Source organism: Cyanistes caeruleus, chromosome 6, assembly GCF_971803275.1.
Source record: "Cyanistes caeruleus chromosome 6, bCyaCae1.hap1.1, whole genome shotgun sequence".
In the NCBI taxonomy this organism is placed as follows: domain Eukaryota; kingdom Metazoa; phylum Chordata; class Aves; order Passeriformes; family Paridae; genus Cyanistes; species Cyanistes caeruleus.
Genome location: NC_141706.1, coordinates 39,514,546 through 39,538,489, shown reverse-complemented (window position 1 = coordinate 39,538,489; position 23,944 = coordinate 39,514,546). Strand labels below are relative to the sequence as shown.

Genomic DNA, 23,944 nt, shown 5'->3' with positions numbered 1-23,944 from the left:
ACATCCAAAGTAGTTAAATCTGCAAGTGACAAGTGTTGGTTTCACCCAGCTCAGGTGAGGAAGAATGAAAAGTGGAGAAACAGAGAGCTTTGATAAGCAGGATCATCAGGTAATCAATTATTTCTGTCATCTCTGCCTTTCTACTTCAAAAGAACTTTTGGCAAAGAGACTTTACAAGCAATGTGTAGTTGGACATAACAGAATATTCTAATTAAGTATATTACAATGATAGATGATTGAATTTTTATGCTTTAGGAACATTTTAATGTGTCTAATAAAAACATGACAATGGTAACATCACAGAAATTTTCTGTTTTTTCTTTGGCAGATCCCTCGGTTATATAATAATAATAATTTTCTAGAAATGTGGCTTTTAACTTAAAGACATCAAGACTTTGGTTTGTGTGTGTAACAGTCACTGAATCAATACTTTAGGAGAAGTTAAGGCCCTTCTACTGATTCTGAAAATAGATCATGACTTGAACTTGCCCTAGTATTTCATTCTGATCTCCAGAGAATGACAACTGGACACAAGTTATTCAGGTCGTAGAGGCTGATGTTGACTAGCATCCCAAACTGAAGGTATTAAAGGACCAAAAGTTGTCAATTTTTTCAGGATATTATCTGAAAAAATCATCTTGGCTTCTGTAGTTAGGTGATTTTTTTTCTGTAGTCAGGTGATATTTTATAATTTATTATATTTTAGAAATTTTAGAATTATTTTAGAAACTGCCCTAAGGGTAGCTCTGTGTCTGGTAATAAAAGCCTTGCAGTGCTAAATCTCTGACCTTCTTTGGAAAACTTTAGTTCAGCCTGTGGGCTCAAAGACCAAAAGTTATTTGAATCTATGGATAAACAGCAGACCCAGTTTTTTGAATTAATATCGCTTAGGGGTAATCTCATTTATCCACACCAGGCACTACATTATATGAAAGGTAAAACAGAAGGGAATATGTTACATTTTCTGTAACATCTGCAACCTCAGAACCAGCTTATCCAAAACTAAAACTATGTGGTTGTCAACTTTATCATTTCACACAAAGGAAAGCTGACAGCTTTTAGATAATCTACTTTCTACAGTGCTTCTGTAGAGAGCACTTCCCTTGAAGCTTGGTGCTTCTTTTTTTGGCAATTTCAGGTGAATCAAAACTTGGACCAGAGCAGTCTCCATCAGCTCTTCTCACCAAGTATTTAATGAAGTTCTAACAGCCTGGGTTTTCCATAGTTGATGCTCAATCATAGAGTTTCTTCTATAATGGTTGATCTAAAAAAAAAAAACCCAAAAAACCCACTTTTGCATAACCTTACTGGGATTACTTGATCTAGTGGGATCTCTAGTAATGCTTTTTACTTTCAGTCTGTCTATAGTGAGAAAAATGAGGCTCCCTGTCATACGGATTCAGCTTTCTACATTTTAATCAGATGCCCATCAAATGCAGAGAAGGCATAACAAATATTCATGACAATAAGGCAAAAATTTCAGACTTTGAATTTCTTCAGCAGTTCCAAATGCTCTCTGGAAAACAGGGATGCAACTGGAATCTCAACTGAGGCCTGATTCATCACATCTGTATTACTGACTGTTCCAGAAAATAGCTTGAAAGGTTGCAAGTGTGCATGTGTGCCTCTGTGTATATAGAGGATGTTGTAAAAATTGTCTTTTTCCTTTAAGAAAAAGCTGCTGTATACCAAGCTGCATGCAAACCTAGGCAAAAAAAAAGGTGGAAAACAGATATTAGATGTTATTAAACAAAGTCTTATTAGGCTGTTAGTCTTGCAATGCAGAATGTAATTTCCAGACTATATTTTCCTAAATCAAGATTTTCGACACCAGTAGTATTTTGTGATGTGAAGGTGTTACAAAGGGAGACAAAGGCTATCCACTGTGAGAACAGTGCCTGTGCCACCTGTGGCCCTTCCTTGTCTTTCTCACCACAGACTAGATATTAATGCTGTGCTTTAAATATATGAGACTGCTTAAATCACATCAAGCTCTTCTCGGGAGAATGTTAAACAAACACAGAAACAGTTAAGCAAACATTTATCAGCACACACACTGGCAGAAACAGTCTCAGAGAGATTGAATAAATCACAGAGCTGTTGCCATCTCCTGATTAATATTTTTTTTAATAAGACAACTAATATGGACAGATGACTGTCTTAAGTGATCAGTAGTAAAAAATTTATAAATGCCAGATTAATAACAGGAATTACATGTTTCAGTAAAACTCCACAATGTGATCAATTTGGCACTCATTATTTATAAATATTTTATAATATTTATATTTAGTCACTGTGCATGACAATAGTAGTTAAGCTGTGTCTGTTGCAGACAAAGCTGGAAGAGTTTGGAGCTATTCCATCCTCCAATATTATAGTAATTCTCATCTTTTGAATCTGTCCCAAATAGAATAAAATTGTCCAGTCATGCTGAGCAACAATATTTTCTCAAATGTGTATCAACTCTTTTGGAGACCTGTTAATTAATATTCTACATATTATAGTGCTTTTCCAGGGGGAGGAAGTTGGAAAGGGCTGAAAGGGAAGGAAAAGAATCTTGTTCAAATACTTCACAATTCACTCAAAATCTAGTTATGTGCTGAGTCCCTACAATTTTGTAGGGACTTACTCTGCCTTTGATCAAGTCACACATGGTCATTCCAAGCTGTCAGGCAGCCTTCATTTCCCCTAAGACCCCACACAGATCATGTCTGATGGGGCTGCTGCAATATAGAAATCAGGTTTTGGGTTAAGGGGGCTGCTTAGACAGTCCCATTTATGAGTCTCCATTGCTGCTTCTGGGAATAAAGGCTATACAATTTCTAACAAAATACTGTTATGGCTTGATGTAAGAAAAACAACACATAACCAACCAAAAGTATATTCTGAACATTTTTTAAATCTTTCTAGCAAGGCAGTCCAAACCCTTTTAATAATTTATGCATTGTTCAAAACTCAAATGAAGTCAAAAATCATGGCAATCCACAAGGGTGTCCTTGAACTGTGTGAGGCTTTCAGGAAGTGGTAGCTATTTTGTGGTGCCTTCTATTTTTCAACCCTACCTAGAGTTCAGAGCAGCATGGAAACACTTCTACCTTCCTGAAATCAGGCAGGTGTAGATCAAACACTGTACATATATCAGAGCTTTACAGGGGAATTGCTGGTAGGTCACTGATATGCAAAGCTACCCTTTAATTGTCTTCAATAGTTTAAGGATCATTTAAATTGCAATTCTACAGGGAAAGGTGGATGGAAATGTGAAATGAGGAGTCTATGGGCCTGATTCATGAAAAAGTTACAGACCATTTACATAGGAAAGGAATGCATGAAAATCCTTTACAGTGTGCCTATGTGATTTATTAAATTCCTTTTCCGTGTGTAATCGGTTAACTGCACTTGAAAGGTGTAGATTCCAAAGATGAGAGCAAAAGGCTGAAGAAAATGAGGTAAAGCAGTGTACCTTGCTCAGGATTTGTGCCCAGCAGACAGACAAAAAGGTAACTGTGGTGAGCATAGAAAACACTTTTGAAATTCAGCAGTCTTCCTTTAAAGTGCTTCTTGACAGTAAGCTTATGAGTACTCAGAGTTCTCTGTTGTGAAGGAAAAAGAAATGCTGCCGCACTGAAACTTGAAAAATGATGCTATGTTAGAGTTTGTTTGCTTGTTTTGATGGTAATGTTTTTATAGTTATCTCATTATATTAAAAACCTGGGAGTAGCACAATTGTAATGTTGAACTCCATAGTCAAAGGAAGATCCATCACAGCTAAACACTCAGTATGACTGAAAATATTTTCTCCTACTTACTGTTCTTTTTTTCAGCATCTTTGTCAGTCATGAAAGCACTTATGTCAGACAGTATCACCAAAAGGTAGAAATCTCTCCTCTTTTTGTCCAAATCTATAACCAATAGCCTAGAGAGGGAAAACAATTGCTTGCTTATTTTGCTCTGCTTCATTATACAAAATGGAACTGTTATCTGTAGCTCCACAACATTCTTGCTGACTGTGTCTTACAGGTCAGGGTTCAGGATCAGAGATTAGCATTGATCAGAAAGGGATAGCCACCATTCACTGATGCTTTAAGTAGGAATTTTCTTACATTATGGACAAAATGGTTTAATATTGCATTAGATTAAACTTTTTTATCACAAGGCAGGCTTTGCATAGATAGGTCGTTGAAGAACAGGGTAGATATCAGGCCTCACCAAAATGTATGTGAGACTAGAACTTCTTTTAACTACCCATGAGTGAAAACTCAAATGGCTAAGGAAAATGTAATAGAAAAAGGAAAAAGAAAGAATTGGAGATGCAAATAATTTGTTTGATAAATTAATAATGAAGAGAAGGGAGTGTGGAATATTTTGTAGTTTGATAAGAAAACAGGAAGCTTTTTTAGGAAAGCAGGAAGTCATTGGAGAAGGAAAGAGAGCAAGAATGCAAAAATATGCCAGCATCTTTTATAATCTCTTATAAACTCTTATGCCATTGCTGAACTCTAAAATTGCATGAGCCAGCAAGGCAAGATTTTAATCCAATCCAGAGAACAGAAACCTGCATTGATCTATAATACCATGAGCTGTGCTGGAGTCCAGATGAATAAGACAAACTGAATGGACTCTGGCCTGAAGGATATACAGGATGTGCAGGACAATCAAATTGGGATGTGCCATGGCATATGTTAGAGAAATTGAACAAGTATGTATGAAAAACATGAAAGAGTGAACTGAGGTGTGTGGGTTGAGCTGGCAGAGAGGTAGAATGAATTTCTGCACATATCAAACAAATGGTTTGGTTGTTTTCATGATTTAGAAGATGAAAAAGGAGCTTTTTTTACCATTGTTTTCCTTAGCAACAGCAACAAAGACAAGTACTCAGCTGGGACTGTCATTTGCTCAGCTCATTAAAATATTAAGAGAGAACACATCTTAGCAGAGCTCTGAGCCTGCAGAGCTGCCAAAATCAGGTTCCCAATACGCAAGGAGGGAGTGCTAAGAGTTTCTCTCCTTTTCTCTTTTACCCCTTATTGTCATCAGTCTTGAAGCATAGTGCTTCCTGCTGCTAGTTTTCACTAGGTGCTTTTCTCGTGTCTCAAGTAAAGAGGCCTGGGGCACCACGTTCCAAGGCTTCTTCCACAAATAATACAGATTAATGTCCATCCCAGAAGACCTGTTCTAACAGGCTTCTTTTCCTTCAGTCCTCCTGAAGCCAAAACAATGCAAAAGTTCCCCTGCCTGCCATGACAACCTGATTTATATGAGAGGGATAATAGAACCAAAACTGAGATGATAACTGAAGGATCTGAAGATACTACAGCTTGTTTGATTGTCAGAATACATTGCGTAAAGGAGGAATTTGAGTAATTTCAAGACAGTTTGACTGACTTTGAAGTTTTGTTAGTGTTGCTGTGGTGGGTTGACCCCAGCCAACAGCCAAGCACCCACAGAGTGGCAAGCACCCACAGAACAATGCTCACTCCTTTTTCCCCTCCCTGCAGTGAGATGGCAGAGGCAACAGAAACAACAAAAGTGAGAAAACTCGTGGGTCAAAGCAAAAACAATTTAACAGATGAAGAAAAATTATTTGATGTCGAGTGATGCAAAGGTAATCACTCAACACCTCCCACAAGAAGACTGATGCCAAAGCAGTGGCCACCTTCAAACAATCTCCCCTTCTTTGCCTGCTCCCTCAGCTCTTATTGCTGAGCACGGCACCATATGGTATGGACCATCCCTTTGGCCACTTGAGGTCAGCTGTCCCCTGTGTTCCCTCCCAGCCTCCTGCCATGCTCTGCCTGCTTGCTGGGAGTAGGGAAAAAGAAAAAGCCTTGATGCTGTGCAAGCAGGATTTAGCAGTAACCAAAACACTGGTGTGTTATCAACACTGTTATAACCACAAAGTCAAAAAGACAGCTATAGCTGACTAAACTAACAGCAATAACATAACTCTCAGTATCTCTGAGACACAGTACAGTAGCTATGGTGAACCTATGTGCTCATAAATTGTGAATACAACTGGTACTGCTAGAAAAGAGAACAAAATGAAAGAGTGAAAATACTGATTTTAAAATGTGTCTCTTCTCATTTCACATTGTAGCACAGTCTCTCATACTCAACACTCATTACCTGACCCCACTTATAAGCTGATGAAGAGTAATGGCTTTAACAAAGTAAAGAAGTATTTTCCTGAATTTCCATTTTTTCCTTTTCTGCTCCCTTTTATTTTAGGTTACCTTGGCTATTTCTCCTCTTCTTCCCACAACTTCAATTTTCTTGTTCTCCCTGGTACATTCCCTTCTTTAAGCTACCCATAACCAGTAAACCAGTAGGTTTCACCACTGCTGTCCTCCAGCTTTGGAGCCAGTGCATTCCTCTCTGCTCTCCAAAGAGACAGAATTCTCCCTTGCTTTGGAGAGCCAGAATTTATCTACCCATCTGCTCAGCTCATAGCTCCAGAATAATATGCTGGATATATATCCAGCATCCTAAAACAAACAAACAAAAAATAAAGAAAATTAAAAAAAAAGACAAGGTATAGCCTCTTAGAAAAGACTTCTGATGTCCTGGACCCCTTCTTTTCTGTGCTGGTGAAACTATGCTGCTTATTAACATTCACTGTGGCCTCACTTGATCAAAATGTGTAAGCATACATCTAAACATCTCACTAATATCAGGAAAGCATATTTTGATAGCAACTTTAAGGTACTTCAGGTAATGAATCTTTTTAGTTAAATTAGTATTAAAAAAAGGTTAGCCCAATGCCAATGTAGTAACTCTCAAGGAAAAGGAGGCTTTCATAAGGAAATAGGAGCAACACTGGCAGTTTGATAAAAAATAGCTCAGAAACATGAACAGGTATGGAGATTTTTATTATTTTTTTTTTGACTGAGGAGATTGTACCTGAAATAGAAAAGACTGAGAGAGCAAGCAGAGAAAGAAAATCATTTGGGTTTTTTTTTTGTTCCTTGTATAATTAGCCACTGATCCATTCCTGAAAGGGAGCCTAGATGTCGGAATACACTTAAAAACCATTAAAAACTAAAAAGGTCTTTCAATACCAACTATAGCTAGAAGTTTTTGGGTTTTCCTATGAACTCAGTTCTTCTTGTGCTCAACAGTCATTGCCAATTGTTTGTCAAAAGCATGACAAGATCCTACCAATGTGACCTGCATTATCTTACTCTGTACTCCTCAGAGCAATTGATAAACTTTATTGGAATGCTCTTTTTCTCAGTCAAGTTCATAATTTCACAGCTGTTGTGGAGCATATGTCTTTGTCCTTAGAGCGAAGGATTAAAATAGCTCATTTCTCCTATTTAGTTTAGTTGCTAGAAGTTATTTTCTGTTGTCCTTCTCAAAGGCTTCTGGGATAGCTGCTTGACACCATCAACACGGAGAATCAGGAGGGTAGCTCTGTAAATAAACTATTAGAAGTAGTTGGGCAAGCCCATCTGAGGCAAATAATTTCTCTCATGAACTGGAAAGTGGCAATATAAAGATGAGCAGGGGTTTTGATGTTTAAAGTAGATGACAGGATCAGGTATTTCTTTGGATTCTAGTCCTACGATACGTCAACATGTGTCACTTTCAGGAAATTTTAGCTCACATATCCAATAACAGCATCACAGATTTCCCCTGAGCCCTGGTGTTCCCCTGTGTTCCGCACATCTGCAGAGGAAGAAAAGAAAGTTATTTAGGGGAAGAAAAGCCTAAAGACTCTTACAGCTACAGTAAGCTGTTCCTCACCTGCTTTTATCAGAGGGAAGTTCTGAGTTGACATGTGATGAGATGGAGGTGAAATATCTTCTGTTTTGCATCTGTTTTGGTCCTGTACCAGTGACTGCTGGTCCACTTCTCTAGGTGCAGAAGTTGGTACCCAATAACAGCAGTGACGTTAAGCACTCAAGAATGGATGGACAGATGAAAACTTACATCAGGAACCAGAAACTTAACTAGGTCAGTGATTGATGCCAACAGCTACTACTGATTCAAAATCTTTCTGCAGGTTTTACATGCATTTTAAATGCATTTGGTTATGGTTGTCCTTTTTCCCAGTGAACTGTACTGCACAGTACAAGTGCTATATAAGAGAGGAGAGTGCTGTTTCTTCTCTGGGTTGGGTTTTGTGCCAGGTTGGACCTTGGTATGGTTTGGTATGAGGAGAGCATTCATGACCATCTATGACTTCTGAATTGCAGTGAACTGAGAGCAAGGAGTCCTTCAGTTGCTCTTACTGGCTTGGCATGTACCTACACAATATCCTGGGAAATTGATACAGCTGACTTAAAGAATGTGATCTGTGTCTCACAATCTTTTTTTCTCCGCTTGTTCTCTCAGTCTTTTCTATTTCAGGTACAATCTCCTCAGTCAAAAAAAAAAAAAAAAAAAAAAAATCTCCATACCTGTTTATGTTTCTGAGCTATTTTTTATCAAACTGCCAGTGTTGCTCCTATTTCCTTATGAAAGCCTCCTTTTCCTTGAGAGTTACTGCATTGACATTTATGAATAAATATATAATCTTGGTCTTTGGATTCTACTAGATGGCAAGTCAGCTCTGAGTTAGATAGTGTTCTTTTATCTGCTTTCCACCTATACAGTGCGGCTGCATGGGTCCTGCAACACAACTGATGATCTGAGAGAGCAGCTCCTGCCAGAGCTGTTAGGACAACCATGCTGGAACAGTCAGAAAGGAGTGGTACAGCAGAGTTATATTGAGGTGGCTACTTAAGCTGGTTGTCTTGCTTTCAACCCTTCTGACCTCCAGAGATGTACAATGGTCTATGACTGACAAACCACAGGAATGTCTGCCAACAGGATCCTGTTGACTACTCTTTCTGGGTTCTGCCTTCCTACTGTTTGTTTGTGTGCTGGGCTTTCAAATTTCAGCTGGAAATTCAGTTGGGAGCTAACACAGACAATGACACAGATAGAGCAAATGCCAGCCACCATCTCTGGTGTCTGCACTTCTTGGAGATGTACTTCTCCCACAGGAAGGCAGGCTATGAAATAAATACCTGTGATGTGGTCCTGCAGTGCCCTGCCTGTCTGTTCTGCTTTGAATATTCTATATATCAGGCCTGGAGACTCAACCGAAGCATATTCGGGAACCTCAGTGACCATTAGGACAGTCTACTCTTGTTTGCACAGCTTCTAAGTCCTTCCTCTTGGGAAGGGTCCCCTTCCTAAGTGGAGTAGTTCTAGGAGCACAGGTGAGTGTCCAGGTCCAGCCCAGGCCCTGTGTGCAGCGTCACCATGTGCCAGTACAAAAGCATCTCCAGCAGCCTGCTTCTTTCAAATGCTTCACAAGTGGCAAGTCAGAAAACATTAGGTTTTGGTGGAAAGAAAACAGCTGTTTATTTTATTTTATTTGAATGATGGTGTGGAATTTAATTCAGCAAAGACATGAAATATGTTGGTAAATTGTGAGTGTGTGTAGGTGGGTGTAGGGAGCATATGGAAGAACTGCAGCATGAGAAAGCAGCCGACAGAAGGGGTTTGAAAAGTCTAAAGCAGAGCAGACTTCTCTTTTCTTCCTGCATTTTAACTCTCCCTTTGGCACCAGTTCATGCTGCAGCCTCATTCTCTCTCCCTCCTGGTTGATACATTATACTTGTATTTCTCAGTATTTGCTGTGAGTGTAATTCTTGTATTTATAGTTCTAGGTCCGAAAGGTAAACACAAAACTGACTAAAATAAACCCTTATGAGAAGCAGCAAACGGTGTGGTAAGAGGAGGTGCGCCTGTGTGTGTGTGTTTGCTGTCCATGACACTTCATGCATCTATCAGAAGCCACACTTACTACCATTAATTACTGTTCGTCACCTCTGTGTCCCGTTTCTGCGCCCCTGCAGGCTGAGGGCCAGCCTCAGGGCTGAGGGCCGAGCCCCGGGGCCGCCATGGCCGCGCAGCCCGCGCAGACCCTGCGGCGGCCCGCGGGCGGCCCCGTGCTGTTGCGCGGCGCGAACGGGCGGGGGCAGCATTGCCCGCGGAATGGCGGCGGCGAGGCCAGCGGTGAGGGGACGAGGGAGGGGAAGCCGAGAGACGAAAGCCCCTTTCTGTGCCCCTGCGGAATCTGCCGAGCGTTGCTTTGCGGCGTGCTCGGACGCGCCTTTACAGCCTTTCCATTCGGGGAAGAGTGTGACATTAAAAAATGCGGTCAGCACCAGCAGCTGGCGTCCGCTGCAGGGATAGGGATACCTCTGCCCGGGAACGGTGACAAAAGGCTTGCAAGCGGGATTTTTAAGTTGTAAAGCGTGTGACCCGTAACGTAGTTCCGAAAAGCCTGGGAGCTTGCATTGGAACACAGGGCAGAGCGGTGGCTGGGTGGCTCTGGGGGTGGCCAGCAGGCAGCCGGGCCGGGCAGGAGGGAAAGGGGACCTGCAGGGACGGTGCCGGCCTGAGCTGTGCAGCGCTGAGCAAAGGTCACAGCGGGCTCCCGAGGACAGCGTCCAAATCCCTCTCAGGCACTGGCACGCTTGGGACAACAGCTCTGTTCTGGCGTTTCACTACCGAAGAAACCAGTTTCTCTTTGAGCAGCCGTGCAAAGCTGCAGATTCAGCCGTGCAAAGGTGCAGACTTTTAGGAGAGGCATTGGGCTTCAACATTCAGACGAAATGGCCTGGCACTCTTGGTGCACCTCCTTTAAAGCCTCACATCACATAGTTAAAAGACACAAGGAATAGTGAGGATTTTTCTAACACCTTTTGCAGTAGATTGACTTTATAGTTTATTTATATAATCTGCTTTGCTGAAGTTTGGAAGTCTTGATTCAAACTACCAGATTATAAAATACTATCTTCCCAATAAACCTATTGTCAAAGGTCCTTACATGACTTGGGAGCACAAATTCCACCCAGTCAAAACACAAATTGTGTTCCCAGTCACTTTGGTCATTTTGAAAGATGTATGTGGGGCTTGGTAAAGGCAACAGATGGTATTTCACTACCAAGTCACATTGTTGAGATGCAGCTGACACCTGGGTACAATGTAAGGATTGCTCTCACCTTGCCTTGTATCTATGAAACTTTACAGTTTGTATTTCTAAATATATCTGATGCCAATGGGACCAGGTGCAAGTTTCAGCATTTTTTTTTCTGTGTGTGGTCTCACTTACGATCTTCATCTTAACTTGGAATTCTAAGGTCCTTAGTCATGAATGCAAAAGAAGAGCTCACATGGATCTTTCCCTTCATTGAACATACACCGTACATTTTAAGACAGTTATCAGGGAGAGAGAGAAGAAAATAAATTAAAAAAATAGGAATAGGAACCCAAAGAGGGGGAAAGAAAAGAGGGAAAAGAAACACAGTTGTAACAGAAGAAGAGAATCAAAGGGATACAATGTTTGATGATAGAAGACAAAGTTTTCTCAATCCTCCTGCCCTGTTTGCAGTTAACTCCTCAGCTTCTGTGGAGAAGTAATATTCCAAAAATCTCAGTAGTATTAAACCCACTGCTTTCTAGTTTTGAGGATACAGAGAAAACCATGGTAACGAAGGAGTAGCCCCAAAGTCAAAGTATGCCCATGCTACACACAGCTCCGTAGTGCAGAGATGGAAGGATCCAGGCAGAATCTGAACAGTAACCCTGTAGCTGTACAGGAGACAAGCCTGGGCTATGCTCTGGGCTCCTGGGCTAATCTGCAGCTGCAATAGCATCCCCACCCACCGTGAAGTCTGCTATGTGCACCAGAAAGCAAGTGAAAACTCTGTGTTGTATTTTAAAAAAGTCCCTGTCACAACTCACAACTCAAAATTATCATCAACCACAGGCATGAAGAGCATTGGGAATGTTCTCCTTCCCCACAATGTGTGCCACGTACAGGATACCTTCCTGTATACCTGCCTACAAAAGAATCTTCAGAACAATGTAATCCATACCCATTACTGTTGTCCTCATTTTACAGGACAGAAGAGAACATAAATATATAACTTGTAACTGTTGCAAGGTTCTGCCAACATCAGAATGTAAGAGTTCTGAGGACTCTGCTCATACCTTTGAACTCTGTTTATACCAGAAAGTTATTTTTTCCCCCTTGAAATAACTATGTTAAAAAAATAATATTTTAAATAGAATTAGGCATTCCAACTAAACGTTCTAAAAGATGTAAATTGCACCAAGTTCCGCAACAGAAAAACGTCTGGGGTTCAATGCTTTAGGGTAATTCCAGCAAAAAATTTAATCAGACCAGAAAAATCTGACCTTTTCAACAGAAAAGAAATACTTTTTGGTGGGTCAGGGGGGATACAACCATGACAAAAAAAAAAACCCAAACCAAACCAATCAACCAACAGTAACAACAAAAAAAACACCCCACCAAAAAATCCAACCCCCAAGCCATTTAAAGTGTTTTACTTTAATTCAAATAGAAAATAAAATACTCTGGCAGTTGTAAGATGGAATTGAAGTCCTTTGGCCAGCTCTTTTTGTCTCTTGAAATCATGTAGCAAAAAATGTAGCCACCCCTGATATATATACATATTAGGGTGGGCACTCAGTGTTTGAAATACAGTGTATTGGATTGCTCACAGCACATTAAGAATGCTCAGCAATGTGCAGTTTTAGGGTTGCACTTTATGCTGTAAGACACATGGTGCTGTTAGCAATCCTTTTTCTCCCACTAAGCACACATTACTTCAGTTTTCTAGTTGAGCATACACCTAAATGACTTTTTACCTTTTTTTTTAAGAGGGCCATAAATTGTCATCAAAGACGGGGGTCTCAAATCAGCTGTTATTTAAAGACCTATCTGCTTATTCTCAAAATCCCATGTCATCCTTACATCAATATCCTTTAAAGAAAAGCAGAAAATTGGGGAATATAAACCTACAAACCCAATTAAAAAAAGCATTACATGCAGTTTTCATGTGAAGGTAGTGTAGGGTTTTTTAAACAAAAAATTCTGTCTTGTGGGGGTTTTGTGTGACCTTTCTTAATTTTCCTAGCTTGTTTTCAAAGATGATTGATTTTTTTTTTCTGATAAGAAATAGTGGCAGCTGCCTCTGCTTTGATATACCCTCTCTTTCACTTCCTTTACAGAGGGCTGATCTACCTGTTCATTAAAAAGGGGGAAACCCAACTTTGGGGAGTGCCTGTCAAGTAGGAAAGTTGCATAGTGATGTGACTCTGCCTGTGTGTGAGAGACAATCAAATAAAATCCAGAGCTGAAAAACTAATTCACTGTATGTAGCATAGAAGAAAAATCATGCTGAAGTCCTGAGCTAACTCACATAATGCTTTCAGGAATCAGAAAAATGACACTGTCAAAACACAACATTAGTTTTCAGAAGCCTCCAGGCAAAATTTTATTTATTTAAAGTTAGCTCCTATTTTAATAACAAAAAAGTGGCAGCATATTCTACATCAAAGAAAAAAACTTTTCCTAATGTTTCCATTCCTCTTGTGAAGTACTAGAGTTGAAGCAGTGGAGCTGTCTTTCTCTAAATAATTACGTGAGTGGCAGGATCTCAACCTGAGAAAGCTTTTTGTCTGCACTGGGGACTGTAGCATAAAGAGAATCACATTTGGCTTGCCTAATCTGAGCTGCAATATGAGATACTCAGACTTTCAGTGTTTAAATAGTTAGTTTTATACAAGATCCATAACAATGAAGACGAGTCCTGAATCAACATCTCGGTACACTGTAGCACCTTGATCAAGGAACACAGACGAGAAGCACATTTATGGGCTACAGCTCTCCAGTCAAGACCTATTAACCACATTCCTTGTGGCAGCACCCAGGAGAAATGTCCCTTAACATGGTGCACAGCTGGTGGCTTCTCTTACATATTACCCTCATTTCAGGCATTCTCACCTTCAGACCACACCAAAGCATGCTGTTAGAGTAGTCAAAGCATTTACCGTGTTAAAGGGATGAGACATGCATTTTAAAGTTCACTTCTGGCTCTCTTTCCTGGCAACTCTATTTATACCTCTTTGTTCTTCATTCATTAATCTTTTATAGTAAGAACTAGTAGTAGTGAGAAGGCAGTGCAGGGTCCTTTCCTTCAAAGACATCCCATAAATAAAGAATAAACCCCTTAGGTCCCTAGACCTGTTGTTTGCCTTCTTAGCTTGACTTCCCCACCAGTTCCTAGTAATACCATTCCTTTGGCAACAACTTCTTCTTTGTGTTTCCTTTCTATTATTTCATGTCCTTTAACACCTCCTGCTTTGAACCTTAACAGATCCAACTCTGGAGCTGTGGTAATTTGGTTCAGTTACAAAAGGCTCTACATTTGCATGTATCTGGGTCTTGCTGCAGAAGGGTTGGGTATGTGTGGGAGTAGGATTGAACTTTGTTGCAACGAGATAACTCTTACATCTGAGAAACCTATTTCTTCCTTCTGGGCCTCTGGTCTCTTATAAGCAACAAAATAAACTAATGTCAAGGCAGCTCCCAACAAACCCATGGGAATCAGTGAAGGGGAAGTAATGCTTACATGAGTTTGCACCCCCAATGCAATGGCTTCAACTTCTAGCTCAGACAAATGATGTCTTGTGGAGTGAGGGAATGGCAATAACGAGATGTATGGAGGATGTTATGGTAAGGCAGTACTGTCAACAGCTGCCAGTAGTAGGAATTGCAGAAAGACAATAGAGACAGAGCACAGAAGAGAGATTTCCCCCCTCTATCACGGCAAAATCTAAAGCAGAACAAATCTTCTCATGAGTAACAGAAAGTAATAACTCTGGCTGCCAGGTGATGTGCCTTTGAGGTTTAAAACTGCTTCTTCTGCCAAAGCAAATACCCCTCCTTGGGGCTGTGGAGAGAGGGGGAGCTCTTCTCCCAGCAGCATAACCTGAGACCTGCCTACACTCATGCTGGGCAGGGGAGGCCCCCAGCACGTGTGTGGCTGTCCCAGTGATGGGCCAAGAACATTTTATGTGATGGACCTTTAAAGCACTTCAGGATCATCGGGGATGAATCATGCTGTAAAATGTATCATTAATGTTACTAGATGTATTATAGACTTCTGTGATCTGAGACTGCTGCAGGCAGTATGCTGGGAGAAAAGCTTTCCAGATTGTGCTCATGCAAATTTCTGTCTGTGATCACATTCGTTCTGGTTCCCACTACAACATTACTTTCACACTCATGTGTGCTGCTCACTCAGTCTAAACTTTTTGTTATTGCAGGTTGTATGACTACAACATAGCATCCCTTTGCTAACACATTTACAAGGGTGAGAAAACATACAAATATGGAAATAAAGGCACAAGAAATCTAATGGATGTGCTTAAACTTTCCTGGAAAAGGGGTGGAGTTGGTCCTAACCTTTGTCTCCTTATTTGAACATCTACCCTAACAGGTTACTAGATCAGGGCAGCTGTCAGTTTTTTCATGGCATTTAGTTCAGCCTGTCTTTTTGTTTTGAACCATTTTTTTTATTCTGAACTGGGGACCTTTATAATTCAGAGAAGAATTTCTGAAAGCTAGGAAAAGCCAATGTGAAATCTGACCTATTTTGAGTCCATCCTGTTGTACTGTGGACAGTAAGTCTCATCAGCCCTGTTAAATCATACAAACAGCATTTTGAAATGATTTAGGATTGATACAGTCACAAAACAGACATATAATAGGAGATGGAGGATGAGCAGACATATCCAACAAATGTTTTTTAAACACTGCAAGTGAAATGGAGAGCCAAGGTAATGGCAAGGAGTCCTAGGGCCAGTGACATAACCTATGCCAAGAGCCTCAGAACAACCAGACTGTTTGGGAATGTAGGGGAAAAAAAAGGCAGTGCTCTAAAAAATGATAAAAGCAGGAAATTACAGGCAAATCCTAGTCATGAATTAATCCAACAGAAGTCAAATCCAAGAAATTGTGAGCAGTGAATCATCAGTAAAAGGGCACTTGCATGTAACATATGAGTTCAATTCACAGGTACCCAGTCTGTTTTTTAAAATTAAAATTTAAAATAGGTCAAAAATATTCAGTGTTCAGATGAAAGTTGAAAAAAAGAAGCTTTCAAAATCTCAAGTCTGTATTTTGAATGTTTGTCTAATACATCAACACAGGCTGGCTTGCCAGAAATATTAAAATACAAGTAAAAAGATCATAAATTAGTAAATTGTCAAGTATTCTTAATATGTATTCTCAATGCCAGACATTTATAACAGTAAAAGCAGGTTACTTAAGTAATAAGTGCCAGTTAGTACTCAGAGAGTTCAGATCAGTTTTACTTTAATACATAGAACAAACTAGATTTGCTTCAGGAAAGCCATCCTGAAAGAAATAACAAAGATTTAACTTGGTCACATGAAAAGTTTCTGTATTTTAGGATTTCAGTGTTCATTTAGAGAACTATTACACCATGCAGTAGAAATATTTTATTAAAGAAATGCACTCATTTATTTGAAATAAATTTTTTGTTCTGTCAGAGTCACTGTATTTTGATAGACTAGACTCTGCACGTAGACAGGAGATAATGGATTGAACAGGATGTCCTTGAAGGAGAAGAGCTGCTTCAGATTACCTCCCTAATACTCAGGAGACATCCTGCTTCCAGTACTCATCAGACTTCTGAAGGCTAAGAGGAAAGATGCACCCATGCTATCTGCTGTAACAAATCAGCTCCTGAATTACCTAACTGTAAAACTCACAGGGAAAAAATTAAATAATCTCTGCTTAAAATATCTCAATGTCATTTTAAAATCTATTTAGGAATATCAGCTCTGGTGCCTTTATAGCAGCTTAGCCATGTGCATTGTTAAGGCTCACTGATACTGTTGCCATCACTGGGTTTTGAAATGAGTACAGCACAAAGTTACTAAATCAGTTTTGGTCTTACAGAGCCATTTGGTCATACTTTCAAGCAATTAAAGAAATTGATATACAGAGACTTTTAAAAGGAGGCAGGAGACAAAATTTTATGGACAAAGAGAACTGTAACAGGACATAGATTATTTTTTGGGAAAAAAAAAGGAAGGAGTGAAGATGTGCAAGACATATTCTAACACTTGTTAAGCAGAGAAACGAAAAATTAAAACTTTGGGTTTCATTTTTAAAGACATTTTCTCCACCCATTACATAAGGGGTTCTGGAACAATGACATATTGTATACAATAAGTATACAAAACATTTTCCTGCAGGCTTAGTAAAAATCAGAGAAACAGAAGAATTTGTGTGCATGCAAGTCCTCAAAACCAGTGTCTTAGTACATATGGAATTTATAGTCTCAAGATTAAAATTTACTAGGGCAATCACTCCACCAAGCTTGCTGTGAAAAAAAACCAAACCAACACACCAAAAAACCACAACATCCCCCCCGCCTTATCTATAAATGTTGAGTATTGATGTCTCCCTCTTTTCACTAAACAATGTGGGTGTCTGTGTGTGTGTATGTCTGTACCCATCTCCCCACCTCATATCATTGGCTACCACTTTGTTACAAAGAAAGTCAAAAAGAGCTCTGCTGAAACATCTTATTTGTAGTAGGAGCCAGTAATTCTGATGGAAATCCAGCAGCTTAAGGTAGATAAAATGGTGCTATTTCTCTCTATTACAAGAGTCTTAGGCCTCTCTATGGCACACCACTTTACTCACCTACTTTGCATATCAATGTTGCACAAATGGCCTTGTTCATACTTAAAACAGTGTAGACTGAGTTTATAGTCATTCACACCACTCAGAAACTGTTTGAAGCCTCTCTAGGAGAAAAAGTTAGCAAACTGTTGTTTTTTATGTATTCACAATTTAAACCTGTTGAAGTTCTATTTCTCTCAAAAAAAGGAAAAAGCTCGTTTTCAGTTGAGCGAAAAATAAAAGATCACACTGTTTTTCAGACCAATGCATTCTGTCACCATTTCTCAGTGCAGCTCTACAGAGAAAAAAAGCAGGCTAGTTCGAGTCATGAATCTTGTAGGAAGACTTGCAGGAAAAGCTGGTTTCTTTAGGAGTGAATATCCTGCTACCTTAAAATATCCAGTACAGTACAAAAACTAAGATCAATATGTTTCATCTTTTTTAAACTCACAGTGAAAAAAACAACTGCTACAGGAGACACAGTGAAATTTATACCATCTATTTCATTTCCATATGCATCAATGGAAAAATAAGCTTCATCCTTATCTCTGAAAGTACATATTCTCTTCTTTTCTTACAGTCCATTGTGTCTTGGCCCATGGACACTCCACACTGAGACATATAAAATATTGGTATTTTCAGGGAGAAGTGAGAAAATGAGTTAGCCTTCTAAAAGAGTAGAATTCAAATAAACCAGGCACATCCAGGTATTAACAAGTCCTTTTCTGATCGTGGGAAAGGATCAAATATGTTTAAGTCTAACCTAAAAATGATCCTGAATACTAATCAACTAATGTATTGTTAACAGATTAATCTCTTTTTTTTTAAGAAATCTAATACAAGCATTTATTCATACACGAAAAACTCGTTGCTTTGCTCCTTTCAAAAACATTTAAAGATCTGTGAAAAAAGTAATTCTTGCTAGAAGATGGCAGCTCTGCTATATTATTTGGAAGCAATAATAAGGGACAATAACATTTAACAGTTTCTAATTTCAAATGTTGATCAGCACAGTATGCTGGGCATGTAGAAGTTCTAACAGAGGAAGATCCTCTTTAGTCTCTTGTTTTATATCAGGTGCTGCCAAGTGCATTTGGGATAGTGGGGAAGAAAATTAAACTGGAGTGCTAAGTCCACATCATAGTCACCTCAATGTGAACATCCTGCCATAGAGTTGACTTTTGTGGAGGTGTCTCAGCTATATGCTGGTGGAAGAGAAGCATAACTGGAGTGCTGGTCTCCTAGCTCCAGTGCTCACACTCTGGAAGAGAAACAGTGACAGTATATAGGCAAGGTAAAGGTTTGATACTTGTTCTTGAAGATATAATTGTGTAGCCTTTGTCTGAAAGTAAGATTCTTCTGCACTGTGTTACTGCTTCAAGCAAAGTCCAAAAGACTTTCTTTTCCATACTGACCTTATGCAATGAGTAAAAGATCAGTGGCAATGCAATTGACAGAGCTTCACCTGTGTGTCTGAGCCTGTTTTAGTGAAAGCAGTGCAAAAACTCCTGTTGATTTTCTGGAGAAAACTGAAGCCTGGGGTCTATGATAGCTGTGAATACTGGTAGCTGGTAGTTACCTGAATGTTGGTAGCTCTTTAATAACAGCTGTCTACCAGATCTAAAACACAAAAATACCTCTGGATTAGAAACCAAGGTGGCAAATCCTACTGTCTGGCCAGCATTTCCATTACTTGTTCCAGTAAAATGTGCATCCTAAATACTACTCTGAATATTTCTTTCTGGGTGCTAGGAAATGGTTAAAATCTGGCCACAAATAAGGTTTTCATGAGTTGGCCTGAAATGAATAAATTCAACCCTAGAATTGAAACTAATCCAGTCTTTAAAACAGTATTGGGAGTAATATTCTAGTTTCACCTCCACCCAAATGATCTAAAGTTATATTTGGTGTGTTGTGACCAGAACTAAATATATCAAACAAAGAACCAATATGTTCAGACCAACTGCATCTCCCAAAAGTCACCTGCTATAACCAACAGACATCTTAAAACAAGTCAGAAAAAAGTACATTATTTTTAAAAGAAAGCTTTATTCTTCATACAAACCTGACTCTGTCACATATCATGAGGCATCATGAACAAGGTAATACGACTTTGCTTAAATCAAAGCAATATTGCTTCATGAAAGTATCCAACAGAGTTAGCATCAACTCTTTCTTTGTCCTCTCCTGGATGGAATGGATGTGCGTTTGATATCAACTCATCTCCTTTAAACTGCTAGCTTAGCCAGCATGTTACATGAATAACATCTTTGTCAGGTAAATCCACCACAGGTACTAAAATCAGAGCTGGGGTCTTCTCTTCCAAATATTTTTCAAGGTATTCTTGCAGTCCTAAAATAGAAACAGAACAACTAGTGAATCCCCTGTGTCTTATTGCATCCTATCTCTTAAGAATGATTTCCAAATACTTTTCTGAAAATTATTGTGGACTAGAAATTAACAAAAGGAAAGGAAATGCAACTCTTAAGTTTTCAATTTATATAGCAGGAAAATCTACCACCTCCTTTTTGACTAATTTGAGATTAACTTTAGATGTTGCCTAAGGCCAGAATTCAGCAAAACAGTTAAATGCATACTTCTCAACCTTGAGTGAGTGTCTGTTGATTACAGATACAGAGAACTGAACCAGAGCAGGTAGTAAAAATACCAAGAGGCCAGCTGAAATTCAGTTCTTTGTCATTTTTGATATTTGGATGACCAGCACATAGTTGTCTGAAAAGGAAACTCTTTTCTCAAGTCCCATTGTGGGACATCAATCAAAAGAAAAGTTAAAGTGGGCTATTTTAAAAAATATTATGAACTTGATTTCAATTTGTAATCAATGGATGCATGCCATCTTGAAGGCATAATGGGGGAGGTCCAGGAATGGAAACATGTATGACTGAATATCTGGAATTACAGTAAGATTCAAACTGCTAAAAATACAGAATATGGCTACAAGAAGCTCTAAAAGGACTGGTATGTGTGCAGAAGTTTGCAAATTTCAAAGTCCATTATTGGAACAGAACCAATAATTGAAAATATCTAATTAGAATACAGAAGAAAAATAAAGAATGGAAAATTTAAACTTGGCATCAAGAGATGCTTGGTCATGCTCAGCCTCAGTGGAAATGCTAGAAATCAAACCACCCAGAACCCTAAAGAAAATCTGCTGAATGACCCACAAAAGACAGTTTCCTAATGATAAGGTAGAGCCTGCAAAGGTTCTTGTTTCAATAACTTACTTCTGTCAGCAGCTTCTGGGATTATGGCAATTCTTTATAACACTAAGCAATCTTGGCTAGAAAGGGTGTAAAGAGGGCAGAACTTGCAGACTGTCAGAGCTTTTTTTTTTTTTTGGCGTCACTGCCTGTGAAACTGCGAATAGGCAGTTCAGTCAAAGTGTTACCTCATCCAGGATAAAACAGGAATTTTGCAATTGTATTCACTGAAGCCAAAACTCCTCTCTTTTCATTTGGCAGCAGTAGAGTAAATTAATGTAATAATGGCAATGCTGCCTACAAAATATTGCAAAGACAGTACCAGTCTTCTGAAATTCTGCTGGCTTCCTTTTGTATTAGCATCATTGACATTGGAGGTGAAGACAGACAAGGGTGAGCCAAAGATCAACAGTCACCTCAAAGGTCAAAGGACTTCTTTATCTGGTGTGTAAAAAGGAACTAATTCTCTGTATTACAGATACCCAGCAGTGACCCAGTAATTAACTAACAACTAGCATTTTTCTTGAAAAACTTGACTTCAGAAAACTTTATGGCTATTCTGACTTAGAAGGCAATAAAGATAAGCCACCTCAAAATCACTGATTTCATCCTATTAATATTATATTTATTTTTTTCATCCATTAAAACTGTGAAAATACAATTTTAGTCTTTCCTTGTTTTATGCACAGGATTAAAAGCTGTGAAGTAGTGCTAAAAGCTACCAAAACAAGTCCAGGTATTCCTTTTAAAGGGAGAATTTTAAAGTGGGGCTATCTGGAAATAGAACTCCACTCTTTGGAGAGTTTGAGGTGGCTAAAATAGCCATAAATATTTACATTTGAATGTGCCCTAGTGGACTTGCTTGCCAACCAGGAAGAGCCACCTTTCCTAAAGACCAGTGCCTTTTCTGTTGCCAGTGCCTACATTCATAAATGAAATTGGATGAAAATCTGGGACATATGCTTCTAAATATTTTACTGTATTTACAAATAAATTAGTTTGATATGAAAGCAGTGCAACTTAGATGTGCATATTTATACACTTAAAAATTGTGGACAAAAATTGCTCATGCAAACTTCGCCTAAAAAGCAGAGACTGGGTCATCTAAAACAGTAAAGTTGTACTCTAAGGTCTCACAGAAGACAAAGCACAATTTGTAAATCTGTGGCAACCTATGCAATTATAGCAAACTAAAAGAATTGATAGCTATGTATTTGACTGCTGTAATAAGTTACTCTAAATCTTCCAATCCTAATTGTATATTTTTAATGAAGGGTGATTAATAAAGACACTATTTATGTTTTTTTACTCAAATATTCTTTTAGATAAATAAGAGCCATGGCCATGAGTGTTTTCTGAATATGTAACTCTTTGTTTGAATACAAAGATTTACAAAAATGTCCTTCCTTTTATGTCATGGAATGCTTGCTCAGTTGCATTCCATACTTACAAAAGTTGATTTTAAAAGCAAAAACAAGTAAAGGACAAAGGGTTACAGTGAGTGTATTTGCTGAAGGTTTAATAGAGTCTATAGATGACTGATGTCAGTCCTACAGTTATTTAAACTGCCCTGATACAGAATGTTTAAGTACAAGTAAAAGCAGCTGTTTATCAAGTAGCAAACAATTGGTGTGCATTGTGGATGTTTTCATTTCCTGTGACAGTCCACACAAATTATGCTAGCCATGTTGCAGCACACTTGCAGTTTTACAGAGACCAGCCAGGGACTTCTAAAGTAACAGAAGTCAACAGGGAAACACAAAGGAAATATCTCAAAAAAATTAAGGATGTTCCTCTAGGAAGCTGACACAGCTGACAGGCCAGCTGAGGTGCCTTTACACCAATGCATGCAGCATGTAAACAGGGAGAGCTGGAAGACACCATGCTGCCTGAAAACTATGTCTTTGGTGCCATTAGAACACAGCTCAAGATGGGTCCATGGGATTCTCATGGGTTTTAACAAGCCCAAGTGCTGGTGCTGCACCTGGGTCAGAGCAGCCCCCGGTACCAGCACAGGCTGGGGATGGACAGATCAGAGCAGCCCTGCCCAGCAGGACTTGGGGGTGCTGCTGGGTGAGAGGCTGGGCATGACCCAGCCATGGGCACTGCCAGCCCAGAGAGCCAAAGGTGTCCTGGGCTGCATCCAGAGCAGCGTGGGCAGCAGGGCAGGGAGGGGATTCTGCCTCTCTGCTCTGCTCTGCTGAGACCCCACCTGCAGGGCTGCACCAGCTCTGGGGTGCCAGCACAGCAAGGACATGGAGCTGCTGGAGAGAGTCCAGAGGAGGGCCTTGAAGATGACCAGAGGGATGGAGAACTTCTCCTAAAAGGAAAGGCTGAGAGAATTGCGTTTGTTCAGCCTGGAAAAGAGAAAGCTTCAGTGTGACCTCACTGTGGCCTTCCAGTACCTAAAAGGACTCTACCAGAAAGATGGAGAAGGACTGTAGTGATAGGACAAGGGGGAAATGGCATAAAACTGAAAAAGAGTAGGTTTAGATTAGGTAGTAGGAGAAAATTCTTTACTGTGTGTGGTGAGGCCCTGGAACTGGTTGCCCAGAGAAACTGTGGATGCCCCAGTCCTGGGAGTGTTCCTGACCAGGTTCAATGGAGCTCAGGGCAATCTGGTATAGTGAAACTTATCCCTGCCCAAGGCAGGGGGTTTGGAACTGGATGATCTTTAAGGTCCCTTCCAGCCAAAACCATTCTATGATTTTATGATTGTAAGTACATGGAATTTGCTCAAAGCAGGTGAACTTCATCCTGCAAGATGGATCCCCCTGCCCCAAAAGGATCCACAGAAATTTAGGGAGCAAGTTCCATATGGAGTGTCTTCCTGGACTGCTATGGTGGTTTTTATTTTGTTTGTTTGTTTGTTTTGTTGTTTTGGGTTTTTTTTCCCCCCGGGAATGAGGTAAAGGAAGGTAAATGAGCTGAGGAATATGGACATAACTAAAACTTAAAAAAGAACAAAGTTTATTCAGTATCTTCTGGCAGTACGATCTATTTCTGCCATTGCTTTGTGAAGAAAGGATAATGAAATCAATAATTTGATGATCTCTCAAGTAACTTAGCAGCCCTTCCATATAACAAGGCACAAACTAAGCGTGTAAGCTATTGTTTTTAAAGGTGATTTTCATACTAGGTAGAAAAAACAGTGCTCTGAGAGCTCCTGAAGGGGATTTCCAAAAGACTAGAAGGT

The 23,944-nt window shown here is 39.5% G+C and overlaps 1 protein-coding gene and 2 long non-coding RNA genes across 7 annotated transcripts in view; all 3 read right to left on the bottom strand.

Moving 5' to 3' along the window:
• Positions 1 to 672: 672 nt before the first annotated feature.
• LOC147652615 (uncharacterized) lies at positions 673 to 3,913 on the bottom strand. Its single transcript, XR_015288440.1, has 2 exons — positions 3,807 to 3,913; positions 673 to 1,705 (listed from the first exon to the last, which is right to left on the bottom strand). It is a non-coding gene; the product is annotated as an uncharacterized LOC147652615 (long non-coding RNA).
• Positions 3,914 to 6,847: 2,934 nt separating this feature from the next.
• On the bottom strand, positions 6,848 to 9,951 carry LOC147652614 (uncharacterized). The gene is made up of 2 exons (XR_015288439.1): positions 7,744 to 9,951; positions 6,848 to 7,665 (listed from the first exon to the last, which is right to left on the bottom strand). It is a non-coding gene; the product is annotated as an uncharacterized LOC147652614 (long non-coding RNA).
• Positions 9,952 to 16,169: 6,218 nt separating this feature from the next.
• Positions 16,170 to 23,944, bottom strand: part of DPH6 (diphthamine biosynthesis 6) — a 198,829-nt gene continuing 191,054 nt past the window's right edge. For 2 of the 5 annotated variants that reach the window (XM_086894414.1, XM_086894412.1), the window contains exon 15: positions 19,557 to 19,879. In XM_086894414.1, coding sequence (XP_086750540.1) covers positions 19,764 to 19,879 — 116 coding nt within the window. In that variant the 3' untranslated portion in view covers positions 19,557 to 19,763. Of the gene's footprint in view, positions 19,148 to 19,556; positions 19,880 to 23,944 lie in introns of those variants that run through there. The other 3 variants (XM_086894410.1, XM_086894413.1, XM_086894411.1) reach the window with 3 other exon arrangements.